Below are 18,331 nucleotides of genomic sequence, written 5' to 3' on the forward strand. Positions count from 1 at the left end.
TGTTTCAATATAGTTCTTATATAGGCACCTAATTAGTGCAGGTGGTAAAGCATCTTTGGACTTATACTTGGTAAGACCCAAATTCAAGTTTCACTTCCTAGGTGTGGGACACTAGGCAAGTCATTTAACTTTTGCCTGCTTCAGTTTCCTTATCTGTGAAATGGGAATAACAGTACCCATCTCCCAAAGTTATTAGAATTAATTAATTAATAATATTTGTAAAGCACCTTACAAATATTAAAACACCATATAAATGCTATCAGCAGAGACATTATTATTAGTTTTAGTAGGAGTTCCCTACTCTCATTTCAAATATCCATGGGATGAATCACTGTCCAAGATTTTAACACTTAAGATTTGAGCTGAGATAAGCAAGAATAGGACATAAGATAGTTTCTTGGGTGGGAGGACTCTAATGAATTGTTTTGCCAAGAGCTGCTCTCTTTTCTCTAAAAACATGATCTCAATATTGTATTTGTTACTTTTGGCAGATCCCTCATTTCCCCACTATGGAGATAAGAAAGCCTGAAAGGGTCATCAAAAGATCTAGTTTTGATCTTTGGCTTCATTGCTTGGTAATTGTGTTTCTACAGTCAAGTTAATGAACCTCTATAAAATAAGAAAAATACTTGCTATATTACTTCTATGGAATTGTAAAGATATCCAATCCACTGATAGTACCCTACCCATTAAAGCTACTTTTCATTCAATCTTTATTTTGTGTATGTCTGTATATGTATGTTTTCTACTCGATAGAATATAAGTTTCTTGAAGACAGACTTTTTTTCTCATATCTTCAACCCTTGGCATGATATCCAATATATCCATCCATATATATATAAAGTTCTTAATACCTGCTTACTGATTGATCAAATTAAACAATCTCTATAAAGTGTAAAGTATCAAACAAATGTATTGTGGTATTATCCTTAAGATGTCTTCTCTTAGAGGCATGGAAGTTACCTTGAATTCTTGAAGTCTGGACTAATAAAATACAGGTTCGGAGAAGTTCTGCCAAATGAGACTGGATCCAACCAGAGACTGTATGGCTATCTAAGAATAAATCATTCTAAGTGCAAAAAGGCTCATTACCAAAGACTGGTCACTATGGGTTGAATTGAGCTCACCTTAACAATCCATAAAGGCCATTTATCAAGAAGTAGGGAAGTTATAATCTGCATCACTGGAGTAAGTCTCATGAAATTATTAATCTTTAAAATATTGAAAACGTATCCAGACTTATCTCCCATTACTCCTCAACACAAATGCTTTGTTCTGGTCAGTATAGTCCTCTTATTTACCCTCAATAGAGGCTATATTTTTTCTGCTTGCAAATCTTTTCTTAAACTTGCCCCTCCCACAGAATGTCCTACTGCTATGCTTCCACTTACCTTTATCCCACCCATGAAAGGCCCACTCAGATCAAGCCCTAACATCTTGAATTGCTCATGGCAAGTTCCCCTTTTTCTGAATTCTGATTGTCTATATAACTTTTCATTCATTTATTCATTCACAAGCAATGATAAAGTCTTATTGTGTGCAGAGCTATGTGCTAGGTGCTATAAAGTTTAGATAAGGTACAATCCCTACCTTCAAGGAGTCTAGTAGGAATAATACAAAAGTATGATATATTCTTATAGAAACAGTAGATACATCTTCAGAGTGGCAAAAAAAGGAAACAAGGGGAAATTTTTTAATACATCATTGACATGTACTTCAGCCCAGCAGGTACCAAACAAACTCAAAAAGTAAAGTAAAAAAAATCAATTCTTAAAAACAATGTTGACATTGAACCTGTTACTTCTTCACTAAGATAAAAAAACAACCTATTCCTTAATGTGATTTAGGTGCATCCCAACTTGAAAGTGGTCTTATACCACTGTTTCAGTCCCTAATGTGGTTATTTACCATAAATTAAATCATCAGAATTGTTTATGTTGATGATAGAAACGCCCACATTTGCATATTTGCATAATGTGCTCATTGATTTCTAGATATAAATGACCCTGTGGAGTTTAATGAATCCTATGAGTACATTATAAACTTGAGTAATTAAATTTGCATGTGGATTTCTGGTGTACTGAAGTTTTAACTGAGCTGTAGTTAATACCATCCAGGCTCTGATAGCTTATCAGTTATCAAGTTAAGGGAAAAAACCATCTCATAATAATCAATTATTCCCATTATAATTAACTTTGTCTTATTTGAAGACATAAATCTCTTGTTATGGTATTTCCTTGCTAATGAGATAGAAAATCATTAGTCAAATTATTGCAAAGTGTTAACTAATAATAATCATAATACATTAATGGAGTTATACCTTCTTGCTACAAAAATTTCTAATCATCCAGATTATCTCATCTGCTATCTGAAGTTGTTTGCCATCAAAACTCAGAAATTAATAGAAGTTGATAGTTTTAACAGAGTAGAAATAAAAACGCCTTCATTTAAGCAAAGGTATCTTGAAAGTCACCATCATAAATCATACTCCAGTATCTTATGGTGGCCAGAGTGGGACCCTGGATTGATTATACCAGGCTTTACTATACTATTCCTCTGTTCATGAAGTTTCAGTGATTTTTCCATTGACAAATTTCCCTGTTTGATATTTAAAGGGATGAACAATTTGACTCCAGCCTACAAGCCTATGCTTAGAATAGTACCTAGTATACTAGACTGCTTTCCCATAACAAAAAGCATTCCTTCTCTCATCTTCATGCCTTTCCAAGCTGTCCTCCACACCTGAAATCCTCTCCCAACTTTTGCTTCTTAAAAGCCTTAAACTTTTTAAGGCTCAGATCAAATATGACTTCTTCAAAAGGCCTTTCTTAATTGCCCTCAAATGATAGTGCCCACTCTCATCAATATGTATTTTTATATATTTTGAAATAAATTTACTTGTCTTTGAACATGTGACTTCTTCTCCACAGAATGTATATTCCTTTAAGTAAGGGGCTGTGTATAAATGTCCCTATTTTCCAGCTCAGTGTTGGCTAAAGTCATTTAATAAGTATTTTCTAGTTGACTTTCTTTCCCAAGATTTCCTAGATAAATATGGCAAGGCTAATCAAAATTAGTTAGCTCTTTGGCTATCCTTTGTCCTTGACAACTCCAACTCATGAAACAAAACAAACCAAAAAAAATACAAAAACATCCCTCAACCCTATATGGCCAGCTTCAACTGCTACAGTGATAGCATCAGGGTGAAAACAGAAAGTGCTAAGAATCATACACTTTTTAGACATTGTCTTAACTGTTGATGCTCTAAGTGTGAGGTCCTTGTCCAGGAATGAATGAGTGCACACACTGACAGGGAAACTGAATCAAAGCAAACTTAACATTCTCACTATAAATACATATGAGATGATGCCCAGTTTCTCTTCAGAGAGGCAAATAAAGGAACTGAGGGAGTTATTTTGGTTATGCATCAAAACCCAACAAGTAACAACTTTCTATGCAATGCTTTTATATTGTAATGACTGTGAAAAATATTTTTTTAAAAAAACTATGCCATTAATAGAAGGTTATTTGCCAGAGAGTAAAGATATACAGAACTTCTATGTAAAACTCAATATCTTCCATATCAAGTCCTGTACTTCAAATACATGATGACTTTGTTGTAAAGGTAAGGATAGAGAACAGTGAAAAATTTATTACACCATATGGCTTTGAGTAAGAAATAAGAAACTAAAACTAAAAACTAATGGACAATACAAAAGCCTCATATTACATATTACTAATACTTTTTTTGAGAAAAGGATCAGAAGACATTAGGCATTGCAAGCACCAGATAATATTAACAAAAATAAAATTGACTGTCTTTGAATAAAAAAAAGGACAGCCTTCTGTTACGGGTGTGGTTTATAAATCAGTCACCCTTTTAGAATTGAGCTTCTAATCAGTTCAAAATTAGAAAAAAAAATAAATATGAAAAGATGTGGTACACAACTGAGACATCCCTTAAATTTCTCAAGTCAAAGGGCAGCTAGGTGGTGCAGTGGGTAGAGCACTGGTCCTAGAGTCAGGAGGACCTGAGTTCAAATCCAGTCACAGACACTTAATAATTACCTAGCTGTGTGGCCGTGGGCAAGCCACTTAACCCCATTGCCTTGCAAAAAAAAAAAAGATAAAAAATTTTTTCAAGTCACAACAGATTTACTTGAGATCCACAGATACCCCCTCTTCCCCCCCGCAGAGACCCATGGAAAGATTTCAGGAGTCTTTGAACTTGGATGAAAAAAATACATCTTTATTTTCACTAACATTTGGTTTCCTTTGTAATTCTATATATTCTATTTTTCATATATTTAAAAACATTATTGTTGCTTTTAGTATTCATCAAGGTGCAAGAGGGGTCCATGACACAAAAAAGATCAGGAACCTTTTATTAAGGGAATTTAAGAGTCATGTCATTGCCTCTTGGAGGAGCCTTAAAAAATATCCTTAGAATCTGCATCAGCTTAAAAAAAAAACACTTGATAGCCTTGCCAAGTGGAAAGGGAAAGCAGCCAAGAGCAATTCCAAATATTACTTTAGAATATAAACTCATTTATAAAAAGGTTTCGGGGAATGATGGTAGAATATCACAAGCAGAACTGCCTCATAAAGTAACAGAATAAAGTAATGGAAGGAAAAACACAGAAAACTTGGTGAAAGTTCTAACTGTTAAATAACCCAAATGTCATTTCAAGATGAAAGTTGAAAGTAAACAGAAATATATGAAAAGTGGAAAAATTATGTCAATAATTCTATAACAAACTATTTTCTCTATCAATGACAACAGAACCATTATAGTTTTTGATTTCCTATAATAAATAGAAGTATTACTAAAGAACAGTAATGAAAAAAACAAACCAGATCATGTATACATAGAGAAAATGATTTTAGGGTCAAGGGAGGGCACCCAAATTTTTTTAAAATTCTTTGACCTTATAACTGTCCACAGAAAAATTAAAAACCCCTCAATTACTGACCTATATGCCTACTTTCCTATCTCTATAAGGTCTTATAAAAAAAAAAACACTGCTCATACATTGAGTTCAATCTTGATTGAAGTTTGCAAAGAAAAAAGGAGAGTTTTGCCAATGATAGTCTACAATCTATTGAACTGATTGAGAAGACAGTGGGGATACATTTATACAAATTACATATGTGTATATATACATGCATATATCTCCGTGTATAAAAATCTCCTTGTGTTACTTAATAGTTTTCTCAATTGCTTAGATGATAACATTGAAGATACATTTATCAAATTCAGAGATAACATAAAATTCCCAAGAATAGCTAACATGTTGAATGATATGATCAGGATTCAGAAAGATCTTGACAAGCCAGAATGTTAAACAGAATACAATAAGATGAAATGTTATACAGAAAAGGGTAAATTCCTATAGTAGAATTAAAATAATCAGCTTCAGAAATATAAGACATAGAAAGTGTGGAGAGTTAGTAGTTTATTGGAAAAGATCTGGAATTTGATAGTGTCTAAAGTCAAACACAATTTTAGGCTAAATTGGGAGAGATTGGGATCCAAATAGAGATTCTTAACCTAAAGACATGTAAGAGGTACATTGGATAAAGTATATGTTCTGGAATCAAGGAGTCCTGACCTGAATTCAAATTTGATCTCACAGAATTATGACCTGCATGACACTATGCAAGCCACTTAACCTCTATCTGTTTTCATTTCCTTATACATAAAATGGAGATAATAATAAATTTCATTTTCCAGGGCTGTTGTGAGGATCAAATGAGATGATATTTTAAAGTGCTTGGAATATAGTTAATACTTAATAAATTCATGTTTCTTTTTCCTTAAACTTTTGTTTGCTTGTTTGATAATCCGATCCAGTAAGTCCACGAACCCCATCTCAAAATAATGTTTTTAAGAACATAAAACAAAATTAATAAGATAACAAGGGAAACCTTCATGGATGTGAGAACTATCGAGGGAAAGAAGAATTCAATTTTTTTTCCAATTGACCCTAGAAGATAAGACTAGAAGACATAAATGGTAAAAGCTGTAGAAAGGTAGAATTAAACTCCATATAAGGAAAAGCTTCCTAATGATTAGAGCATTTGAACATAGACTAGGAAAGCTTGAAGGAATACAGTGGGTTTTCCCTCACTAGAAATATTTGTGTAAGGGATAAATAATCAAAGCTTGGAAATTATGGTGAGGGGATTTTTTAAAATTTTAATATAGGAGTTGGATTGACTGATTTCTGGGGTTCTTTGTATCTGAGATGCCATGATTTTGTGAAGAGAAAGCTCTTCATAGGGATAAGTGAGATATTGTGAGATCAATACTTAAATGGATTGATTATCTCATCACTTTGTATATTCCCTATAGAGATGCAACCTTTTTGACTCTTCTCCATGTCTTCCTATAATTAATACACAGGGCATCCACCTAATATAGCAAGGACCTTCTTCCATTTCTCCTGAAATCATGAGAATACCCTTGGGCTACTACTGACTGTTATAGCTTTTGTTCTGGCTCTTTTCTTTCTTTTTTTTTTAACTTTCTTATTTGTTACATGTTACAGCCTTCTCAGATCCACCACAGGATTTTTTGTTGCTTTGTGTGTGACTCATTTTTAATTCTTTGAAGACTGTTATGTCCCATGACCTGCAGCTAGACAACAACATAAGTAGAATATTGATATTAAAAAAAGATGGCTCTTTGTTTTTGGAAAACATTTGAGGAGATGTTTCTCTTTGTGTGTAACACTGAGCTGGTTAGTGCAAGTCTTGAATAAGTCAGAGACTCCTGGAGAAATATTCGTGATCACTCAAAAAATATCCAAGTAGATAAAATCAAGGCAAGAAGCATTTATTGAGCATCCACATAGGTGGCACAGTGGATAGAGCCTTGTTGTCAGGAGGATAGGAGTTCAGATCTACACCTTTGACACTTAACAGCTAGGCAAGTCACTTAACCCTGATTGCCTGGCATTCAGGGTCATTTCTAGTTGGCCTGATTCATATCTGTCCACTGGATCCAGATGGCTCTGGAGAAAGTGAGACTAGTAACCTAGCAGAGGACCCCTCACTTAAATCTAGCTCATGTGCTTGTCATGACATCATCTTCCTGATGTCATGGTCTTTGAGAATGAAGGATAAAACATAATCATCATCAACATCTTCATCATCACTATCATCATCTTTCATCATATAGCTAGGGCAAGAACTAGAGATACAATGAAAGGCAGCAAAAGCAGTGGCTACCCTCAAGTTGCTTACAGTTTAATAGGTGAAACAACATGCAATATCTATGTGCAAATACAGGATGAATTGGAGAAATTCAGCATAGGAAAGGCACTAGTCTTAAGGGAGACGAGAAAAGGCTTCTTGCGGAAAGTGAGATTTTATTTGAGATTTGAAAGAAGTAGGGGAAACCATGAAGCAAATCAAAGTAGGGAGAGGATTCCAGACCTGAGAACAGTCCTTAAAATTCCAGTCTAGAGATGGGATGTCTTATGTAAGAAGCAGCAAGAAAGCCAGAATCACTGGAGAATTGAGTATACAGTGGGGAGTATTGGGTAGGAAGTCTGGAAAAGTAATGAATGGCATCAAAAGCCAAACAACAGATTTTATATTTGAACCTCCTAATAGAGAGCTACTGGAGTTGATTAAGACAATTTGACATGGTCAGAACTCTAGAAAATCACTATCATAATTGAGTGAAGGATGCAATGTAATGGGCAGATTGAAAAATGTTCTACAATAGTATAGGCATGGAGCGTCTAGGTGGCACAGTGGATAAAGCACCGGGACTGAAGTCAGGAGTAACTGGGTTCAAATCCAGTCTCAGACACTTAATAATTACCTAGATGTGTAGCCTTGGGCAAGCCACTTAACCCCATTTGCCTTGCAAAAACCTAAAAATAAAAATAAAATACAATAGTATAGGCATGAGGTGGTGAGAATCAACACCAGGGTGGTGTCAGTGTCAAGGGAGAAAAGAGGTTTCAAAGTTAGAATGGACAAATCTTGGCAATAGATTGGACATGGTGGTGGAAGGATGTGTGAGAGAAATGGAGGAAGTCAAGGATAACATTTAGCTTGTAAGTATATATAACTTGGAGGATGGTGGTGTCCTTAACAACAAGAAAGAAAGAAAGAAAGAAAGAAAGAAAGAAAGAAAGAAAGAAAGAAAGAAAGAAAGAAAGAAAGAAAGAAAGAAAGAAAGAAAGAAAGAAAGATGAAATTAAGAAAAGGGAGGTTTGGAGGGGGAATAATGATCTCAGTTTTAGACATGTTGAGCTTAAGCTGTCTATGTCATGTGCATTTTGAGATGTTTAATAGGCAGTTGAAGATGAGAGATTAGGTGTCGAAAGATGAACGATGTCTATTGTTCCAATTACAACATTCTGTTAGTAAAACAACATATGGAGTTTGTCTAACAGTTGTATATGCTCTTATGTGTGAGAAGGGAAAGGGGAGAAAGACAAACAGAACAAATGGACAATGAATTGGGCCCAGAATTTAGTAAGGAAAGACAACTGGGCTAGATTTCTTTCAAGAAATTGCAAAGTTTGCTATTTTAGTTTACATTAGTTTTGTGTCCAAATCAAGAGAGATGAGAGTACTACCATACTGAGTCATGGTCTATCAGTATGAGCAATTTTACATTAAATCTAGTGACACATCTTGGGTGGAACCTAGGCAAGCATGAGCATGTCCAGAGTGGGCTGCTGATGAAGGAACATGAAACTATGTCACATGAAGATGAGTTGAAGAAATTGGAAACGAAGAGACTTAGGAGAGACTTTCCTGCTGTCTTCAAATAGCAGAGAGGCTACCATGTAGAAGGAGAATTCAGTTTGTTCGACTTGACCACAGAAGGTTAAACAGGAACCAAATGGGTGGAAGCTATAAGATAATTGAGTGCACTGTGCGTGAAATTTCCCTAATAATTAGAGCTGTTCCACACCAGAACGGACTGTATTAAAAGATAAAACTGGAGGTTGTGAAGCAGAGGATGGATAATTCCTATGATGTCAGGGATGTCATACGTAGGATTCATACTTTGCAATGAAGCCGCACTAAAGGACTTGAGTCCCTTCTAGTTACATCTCAAATGATTTTATGATCCTACAAGTTTGGATAGGGAAAATGGGGTCAAATTATTATGGAGGATGCTGGCTGAGGAACTGAAGAAAGTCACTGCACATTGGTGACAAGGAAAGAGTAGTACCATAGACACACAGTCTAATGTTGACTACTTTCTAATAGTGGCATAAAACTAGGGGAGAAGAGGATACCTAAGGATCAAGTAGCTAGAGACTTCAAAGGATTAAAATGGGACAGGTGGAAATTAAATTGATTCAAAGTATTCATTCTTTCCGAAATTTCTGCCCAAATTCCATGTCACAAAATTAATTTTCAATCCCTCCTCTCCTCTCACTAGAAACCTAGACTTAGCAATGAGATCAAAATCATGAAAAATCTCTGAATAGGAATGTTTAGTAATTTCTAGGCTAATGATATTGAACTTCAAGGTTGAGAGTTATTTAAACCAGTTTTCACACATTTCTGTCCCTGAATAATTTACTCCATGATTTTCTTTTGTATTTCAAAAATGTAGAATTGAATAATGTGTAGGGAATGGACCACAACCAGTATTCCAAGCAACCTTCCATGTGCTAGCCCATCTTTTTCATTGCTCTTGTTGCCGGCACAATGGTGGAAAGGCATGAGATGTGGCAGATTTTTTAACAGCAATAACATCTCTGATTTTTCTCTCTGAGTGTTTTAGATTTGCAGTGTCCCACACAGCAATTACTAGGGCCAACATAGATTGCAAGATTTTTTGAAAACTATATTCTGTTTTAGAAAGTGAAGGATGGATATGGAGTTGATTTAAATGCATAGATAAATAATGTATTTTCATTTAGCTTCTGCATGGTATGGACATATGATGTAGGTATGCAAATAAAATGCTTTTATAGAGTAAAATGCTTCAGGATCCAGAACACTGGTATGTAATAGTGGACAGTGCAAAATCACATAGTCTAAGAGCGCTGCTTTTTCATTATTCATTCATTCAAAAAATATTAATTGAGCACCTATTTTGTGGAAGACAGTATGCTAGATTCTAAGGAGAATATCAAGATGAATAAGTCTAATAAACCACCTTTATTATATTATAGCTTGCCTTTGAGGATCTTACAACCTAATATAATAAGGGTATATCTGTGAATTCTTAGTATGATTTCCCCCCAAAAAATAAAAATCATGAATTTGTATTATGTTGTAATATGAAGACTCCAAAAATCATGGAAAACACTGCAACTTTTGCACATCCCATCCTTCCCTAATCTATCATTTCTTGGACCAATCCTCAGCAAAGTATTCTTCTTTTTCACTTCACTGCCTGGATGAATTGCTACCCAGTTCATATATTTTTCTGAGCTGGAGGTGATGATTAAGAATTTAGGGTTAATGTGAAGAAATCACAAACTTCTTTCCCATCCAACTCCTGCTGGGCTATAAATTGAAAGGGTGGCTAAATCAGAAAAGAATTTATTTAAAGTAAGCAGTGATATCACAAAGAAATTGAAAGCAAGATGTGTGGTGGATAAACTACAGTGGGATTCAGTCTCCAACAGTTAATTAAGTAGAATGTAATTTGGCTTAGATTCCATATAATATAAGTGTTTTTCTGTATTTTCACTTTAATCCTATATTTTTAAATATACAGATATATATGTATATGTACATTTTTGCTAATCAATAGAAATCTCAGTTCTCCAATTTTGGCGGCTGATTTGCAGCAATCATTTACAAAATAATGGTAGTTTATGTGCAAAAAAGTCATGATTTAATATATTTTGTGACAAAATTATTATGTATCACAATTATTTTAAATTATACATTTATGTTTATTAGATAAAGTTATATACAGGTTTAACAGTACAAATGATTTTTTCACAGCATTAGTCAGAATAACTTTCATTGATATAATGAGGTAAAATTTCTCAAAATGAATGTATACTCTGCAGGCAACTCTCACTAAAACCTTCCAATGCCTCATCACTATATGACTGTGACACTAAGTGCCCATAGATTCTACTTGGGAAATGGAAACTCTGACTGATCCTAACAAATGGGAAAGATTTCAAGTGAAAACCTGATGACAGTTTACATTTCTGTCATTTGAGGTCCAGCAGAGATTAAATATAGATAGGATCATCACCAAAAGGATGACTATCAGATGATGTTATTTTAGTCAGAGCAACTTATGAAATTAATAATGATGATAACAATAAAGAGAGGCAACCATGGGAGCTAACTTGGAGTCTTGTCTTTAAGTGCCAAACCTCTACTCTAGCACTGTGACTCTGGGAAAGATCCTTCATCTTTCACTATTCTAGACAACTCTCTAAGATTAAGTTGCAGATTAATGACCTGCACAGATAAAAAGGAGCTTCTTTACAGAAGTGTCGTACCATAGTGAATTCACAATCATACTCACTAGTGTTTATATAATTTACTAAAGTTCTTGAAGAACTTTACATATATTACTTATTTGACTCATTTGCTCCTTGCAACAACACTTTGAGATGAGGAAACTGAGACTGAGTAGGTTAATGACTTATAGGAGTTCATACAACTAATAAGCACCAGAGGCAAGATTAAATCTTATTGTCTTCCTGACTACAGATCCAGGTCAATATATCCCACTGTCCCACCAGAGAGACAGTCTATTGAGTTTCCTGGCACAGCAGATAGAATACCAGTTCTAGAGTCAGGAAGACCCGAGTTCAGATCCAATCTCAGGTACTTCCTGGCTTGTAACCTGGCTTGATTCAGTTTCCTCAACTGTAAAATGAGCTGGAGAAAGAAAATCCCAAAGGGTTTCATGAAGAGTCAGACATGACTGAAACAAGTAAACAAGAGCTATATCATTGCTATTGGCTCGGAAATTATCCAATTAGATGGAAATCAAGGCTGCTTAGAATGTTGAGTTATGGAAGCAATAGGAACTCATGCTCGATATGTAGAAGGAAGTTTAAAATGTACTCTCTTGACACTATCTGTATAATAAAGCATATGCTTATGAACAAATTGCTTGTTCAATAAACACTAACCTATAGAAACTACTTAAATTAGCTAATGAATCCACAAGCATTTAATGTGTTACTTACTCCAGCCCTTAGCCTAGTAACTGGTACATAATAGGCACTTAATAAAATTTAGTTTACTGACTATTCCAAGACATGTACTGGGTTTGGACCTCACATAGTAAAGCAAATTTTGGAGAAAATAAAATGGAGAGCCTACATAAATGAATAGAGACTGGCAATAGAATACTGCATGAGGGTAGTAGCAAGAAGACCGGATTGAATGGACCAAAGAGGGTATGAATGGAAATAATGTGAAAAGACTAGAAAAGAAGGTTGGAACAAATTTGTCAGAGTGACTGTGTATCTCTGTGGCAACCCAGGAAAGGCTATGGACCCCTTCTCTAGTTATTAAAGGCAGAACATAAAATACATAGGAATTCCAAGGTTAGTAAGAGTTTTCCCATCCTCATTCACAGACTCAACTGAAGTCTGTTGAGGGACACTTTGGGTCCCCAGATGCCAGGTTAAGGACCCCTGCTTTAAAGCATGGTTCTGGAAACTACTTTCTATAGCTCCATGTTTCATCTGTGTATATGTGTTAGTATATGGCATAAGTATGTGGTATATGTATGTCTATAAATAAATTAGGTGTGTAGCTACACCAAATGGATTAATATTGATGTTTGTTAAAACTAAATGTTCACAAGCATTAAAATATTTCTTAAATGGAGATTTGGTTTTTCTCATGAACATTATCACCTGGGGCTTATTTATTTATCTATTAAATAACATTGTATGTCTCTAGATTAGAATTTTAGGATAGTCAACATGATGGATTTAATAAATGCTTAAGAAAATATTCTCCTGGCGACAGGCTTTTGATTTGGACATGACCTTGCCAGTAGAAAGTTTTTGTGTAAGAAAACTTCAGTTCACAACTAAAATAAATGCTCTTCTACAAACAAAGCCAGACAAATTTCAGCTCAGTGTAAGAAATGAGATCCTAACAATTAACATCATCTCAGAAGGGAATGGGCTGTCATGAAAGAACAGTGAACTTGCCCTCACTGGAAATGTTTAAGCAAAGACTGGAATACTACTTGTCAGGGATGTGGGGGAGGGGATGAGCCTGTAGGACTTCTACAGTCCCATCTAAGCACTTAAATTCTGTTTTCCTAAGATGTGCCCCAAATACACAGATACACACTAAACAGCTTAAAAGACCTGCAAACAGACTGGAATAATAGAATGGCCATTGAACTAAGAGACCCAGATTCTACTAACAATTGTGTCTCTCACTAGGGACAGACCTTGGACAAATCTCAACCCTTTAGTCTTACTCCCCTCCTTCATATCTATAATCTATAAAAATGAAGGATAGGGTATGAGAAAAGAGAGTCTGGAATGCAATCATAAAAGGATTAAAACTGAAAGGGACCTCTGTGAGCATCTTGTTTAATATCATCTCTTTATGCATAAGGAAACTGAGCACAGAAAAGAAAAGGTCCCTTAAACTCTGCATATTCTGTTCTACCTTTCTGTGCAATCTATGAACTAGAGAAATCCAACCAGTGGGATGTGTTAACTTCACTAACAAATTTACACAATGTTCTTTGGAAACTAGACCTCAGGGTTGTGAGAGTTAGTTGTATTTGCAGGTTTCCTTTTCTTACCCTCTCCTCATGGTGTGTAACTTAGCTCCATGTAGATTCTGTCCACATTTAAGAAACTTCCATTTAAAAAAAATAGGAGGGAGGGAGGTGGTACAGTAGATAGAACCTTGACTCAAAACAGGAAGATCTGAGTTCAAGTCCAACCTCAGATAATTACTAGATGTATGACCTTGGGCAAGTCATTTACCCTTGATTGCCTCCAAATAAAAGAAAAGAAATATAGAGGTATATGAGAGGAGGTAGCTGCAAGTCAAACACATTTTAAAAGGGAAGTATTGATCAAGCTCAATTATCAGACATTTTACATAGAATGTAACTCCCTCAAAGTAATATTTATGAAGTTTTCTCAGATTTTTTTTATAATTCTATCCCTGATGTAACTGGTCCCCTTGTCCTCCCATGGTTACAACATAAATTTAATAATAATAACTCTCTTTTACATTGCTTCTCCTACAATAACCCAGTGGTATAGATATTACAAATATTATCATACTCATTTTATATGTTAAAAAACAAACAAAAAAATCTTAGGTAGGTTAATAACTTACCAAGCTGGAACTGGAATGCAAACAGAAATCTTCTGAAAGTAGCCCACAGTCATTTCATGATCATATTGAACCAACAATAATAACAGTAAAAACCAATGCCAACAAGAAAAAAGGCTGCTCTTATTTCCAAAGCAATAGCATAAAGAGGCAAAGGCATGATGATGAAATGGGTAGAGAGCTGTCCTTGAATTCAGGAAGACCTGTGTTCAAGTCTTCCCTTTGATACATATTGGCTAGGTGCCCAGCTTATGACCATTTGACCTCTGGAAGTCTCAGATAGTTCTCTGGCTATGAATTACAGATGAGTCCCCGGATTCTGCATCAGTATAAATGGTTTCCATTTTGGGACTTCCAGATATCAGTGAAATTAAAGGACTGAGCCAAAAAAACATAAAGAAAAATGTATCTCCATAATAGTAGATGCCAAAAGAACATGACAACTTTTGAAAAAAAAATCTGGCCACTGCATCATCCCTAATGAGAATGATTTCTTTTCTGTTTCACACTTTTAGGATTTTAAGATTTAAGTTGATAATGTATATTTTTTTCTTTTTTTTCCCTACAGCAATTGGAAGAACTCTCATCCCCCGCTATTTCAGCACTGTCTTTGAAGGAGGTGTGACAGATCTGTATTACATTCTTAAGCATTCTAAAGAGTCATACCACAACTCATCAATCACAGTGGACTGTGATCAATGCACCATGGTCACCCAGCATGGAAAACCCATGTTTACCAAGGTAAGGGAAAAGACTCTATAACAGCACCTAACCACATACCCCCCTTTTCATTTTCTTTCTGGCTGTATTGAAGGATAATAATTACCATTTTTTTCTGGAATATGGAACTAATTTCTCATTCTGCAGACATTTTCAACACGGTTAGATAATTTTTTGTTTGTTACATGACTGGAATTTTTGTGAAATGTATTCTGCTCTGTAAGTTGTGCGCAAAGAAAAAAAGTGTGTTTGGTCAGGACATGAGAACCTCAAAACTAATAGGATAGACATTGGGGCTATGTAGGGAACTCATCTTATTGAATTCTTTATTACTTTTAATGAAGAATTTTCCAGCAACTAAAGAGTGTCTATGAAGTGTGCAGAATCATAATTCACATCTGAATGATGCCTGAAGGTTTACAAAGCAGCTTCTCCTATGGCAGTCCCCTGAAGTAGGCTGTGCAAATGTCTAATAATAACATTAAAGTTGGAAGATACCTCAACCACCATCTAGCTCAACCCAAATCCCCAAACAATCCCCACTATAACATATCTGACCAGTGTTTCTCCAGTCTCTTTTTTTTAGGTTTTTTTACAAGGCAAATGGGGTTAAGTGGCTTGCCCAAGGCCACACAGCTAGGTAATTATTAAGTGTCTGAGACCGGATTTGAACCCAGGTACTCCTGACTCCAGGGCCAGTGCTTTATCCACTACACCACCTAGCCACCCCTCTCCAGTCTCTTCTTAAAGACCTTTGGTTGTTGGGAATGGCTAGCTCAATTTTTTTAGGAAGTTTTTCATGAAATTGAGCCTAAATTTTTCTTTTTAGAATAACCACTCCTAATTCTTTGTTCTTCCTTTGAGAATCCAACAGAATAAATTGAATCCTTCTTCTTCATGATAGCCTTTCAAAGACTTGAAGACCATGCCCCCCCCTTTTTTACAAATGAGGAAACTGAGGTACGGGGTTGTAAAGTGTCATAGGTGAGGCCAGACCTGTAGTGTGTAGTAGTAGTAATGGGACCCAAATTCAGGGCTCTGGATTCTATATCCTACCTCTGCCACTAGGTTGAGTATAAATATGTGTTTACATTACATATGTATATATATAGAGAGAGAGATAGGCAGATTTATGGTATATACACACCTACACAAAGTAAAACATTCTCTTCCAAGTATTATTAACATTCAACTATACTCACATATGTGTATATAAACATGTATGTGCACATGTATATTATAGGTATATATCTATATACAACAAAAATCAATATGTCCTCTGCCAAATATGAGAAAAATGCAGCTGCCTGATACATATTTATGTGTATATATATATATATATATATATATATATATATATATATATATGGAGAGAGAGAGAGATACACACTGGGTATAAAATGCATTGTGTCTATGTGTGTGATATATACATTGCTTATCATGTATATAACATATAAACTCATGTTTGTATTATATTTTATGTAATTTTGTGTATATAAAACACATAGAAATGTATCCATTTTATGTGTGTATGCAATATGTATATTTTATATGTTCTTAGACAGAGTATATATGTGTACAAAGCTATGCATCATATATGCATGGCTTTGTGGTTTTTATTAGAAGTTAAGTGACTAGATTGCTAGTAAGCTTCTGAGGCTGGATTTGAACCCAGGTTTTCCTGACTCCAGACCCAATGCTCTATCCCACTTAGCTGCCTCTCCCTGGCAGACAGGAAAAACCAGGTTAAAGGTAATTCAGAGGCCTCAAACCTGTCAGTGAGTTTTAGGATATCTGTCCCCAAGTATGTCAATGGGAGGATGACAAGAATTTGTTCCAAGGCCATGAAGGTGACAGAGTGCTTAGTTTGGTCAGACCCCACTGCATCCTGGGTCATGACCAGTCATTTTGACTTTTGTTTAACCATTGGACTTCAATGTCTCTTGAAAAGATTGCTGATGAATTTGGACCATCCTGCCTCACTTAAATCCAATTCACTTGAGAGTCAAGTCATTCTCTCATGATATCATTAACCCTCTTCAAAAACGAAGGACAGACAACCATACATATGTATCATACCTAAAGGGGGCCATTATGCCCTTTTTTGTTTATTTGATTTTGTTGATGTTTACTAAGTTTATGGATTTTTTTTAGATTTTTGCAAGGCAAATGGGGTTAAGTGGCTTGCCCAAGGCCACACAGTCAGGCACTCCTGACTTCAGGGCCAGTGCTTTATCCACTGTGCCACCTAGTCGTCCCTGGATATTTTTTTAAAGATTGGAAAGTTTGCCCACCCAGTGGCCATATAATATGCTCACATTTCTATGAACGTGGTAGAGAAGATGAAAAAGCCAACATTGAATGAGGGGAGGAAACCAACAAAACCCTGATGTTGCAGAAGGAAAACATGGTGCTGATGCTTCATAACATTACATGAGAGCTCATGGGCAAATCCCAGGAGATAGCAAGAGATACTATGACATACTGCCTGGCCTGAAGTTTGAATCTAGCCTCAGATACCTAGTTGTGTGACCCTGGGCCAGTCACTTAATCCTATTTGCCTCAGTTTTCTCAACCATAAAATGGAAATAAATCAAATGAGATAATATTTGTAAAAAGCACATAGTAGGGTATTTACAGCCCAGTATAAATGTTAACTATTATTGTTGTCTTCCCTTATGGATTCCTCCCTATATCCTCTCAACTTTCTTTAACTTTACTCAAATTTTAGATAAAAGCTAGAAATATTCCCAGGAGCATGATTTATACTTTATTCATCAAATAAATCTTTCATTTGGATCTGTGTATTGTACTTACTAAGGTAGGAAAGGGCAGTCAAACATACAAGAAGTATTTTCAGTCAGAAATTCGAAAGTATCTCAGCTTACAAGCTCACCTTAGATAAACAGAATATAACAAATCAACTATAACTCTCTGCCTCTCCTACCCCTGGAAAGGCAATCTGGTCCAGGCTTATCTGAAGCTTCATGAAATGCAGAAATATAGATCTATAGCTATTCTAAGATTTTTGAATTTAGAATAGAAGACCTGAATTCAAATAGAAAGAGTGATTGATTCTAAAAATGTCTATATGGTCTTGAATAAGTCATTTCTCTTCTATTGTCTTCAGTTTCTTCATGTGTAAAATCAAAGACATGGGTTAGATAAAATGTAAGTCCATTCCTGCCCTGGATCTATGATCCTTTCATCTTACAAAAATATTTTTCATTTGTCATGACTATAAGATTCGGTGGTAAGGGGGCAGTTAGGTATCAGGCGGCAACTAGGTGGCACAGTGGATAGAGCACTGGCCCTG

At 35.4% G+C, this 18,331-nt stretch overlaps 1 protein-coding gene across 7 annotated transcripts in view; it reads left to right on the forward strand.

Annotated features, from left to right (window-relative positions):
• Positions 1-18,331, forward strand: part of LDB2 (LIM domain binding 2) — a 398,004-nt gene that overhangs the window by 278,117 nt on the left and 101,556 nt on the right. For all 7 annotated transcript variants that reach the window (XM_074229741.1, XM_074229739.1, XM_074229736.1 and 4 more), the window contains exon 3: positions 14,864-15,036. In XM_074229741.1, the coding sequence (XP_074085842.1) occupies positions 14,864-15,036 (173 nt within the window). The remainder of the gene's footprint in view (positions 1-14,863; positions 15,037-18,331) is intronic.

This window comes from Macrotis lagotis, chromosome 3 (assembly GCF_037893015.1).
Source record: "Macrotis lagotis isolate mMagLag1 chromosome 3, bilby.v1.9.chrom.fasta, whole genome shotgun sequence".
NCBI classification, from domain to species: Eukaryota; Metazoa; Chordata; class Mammalia; order Peramelemorphia; family Peramelidae; genus Macrotis; species Macrotis lagotis.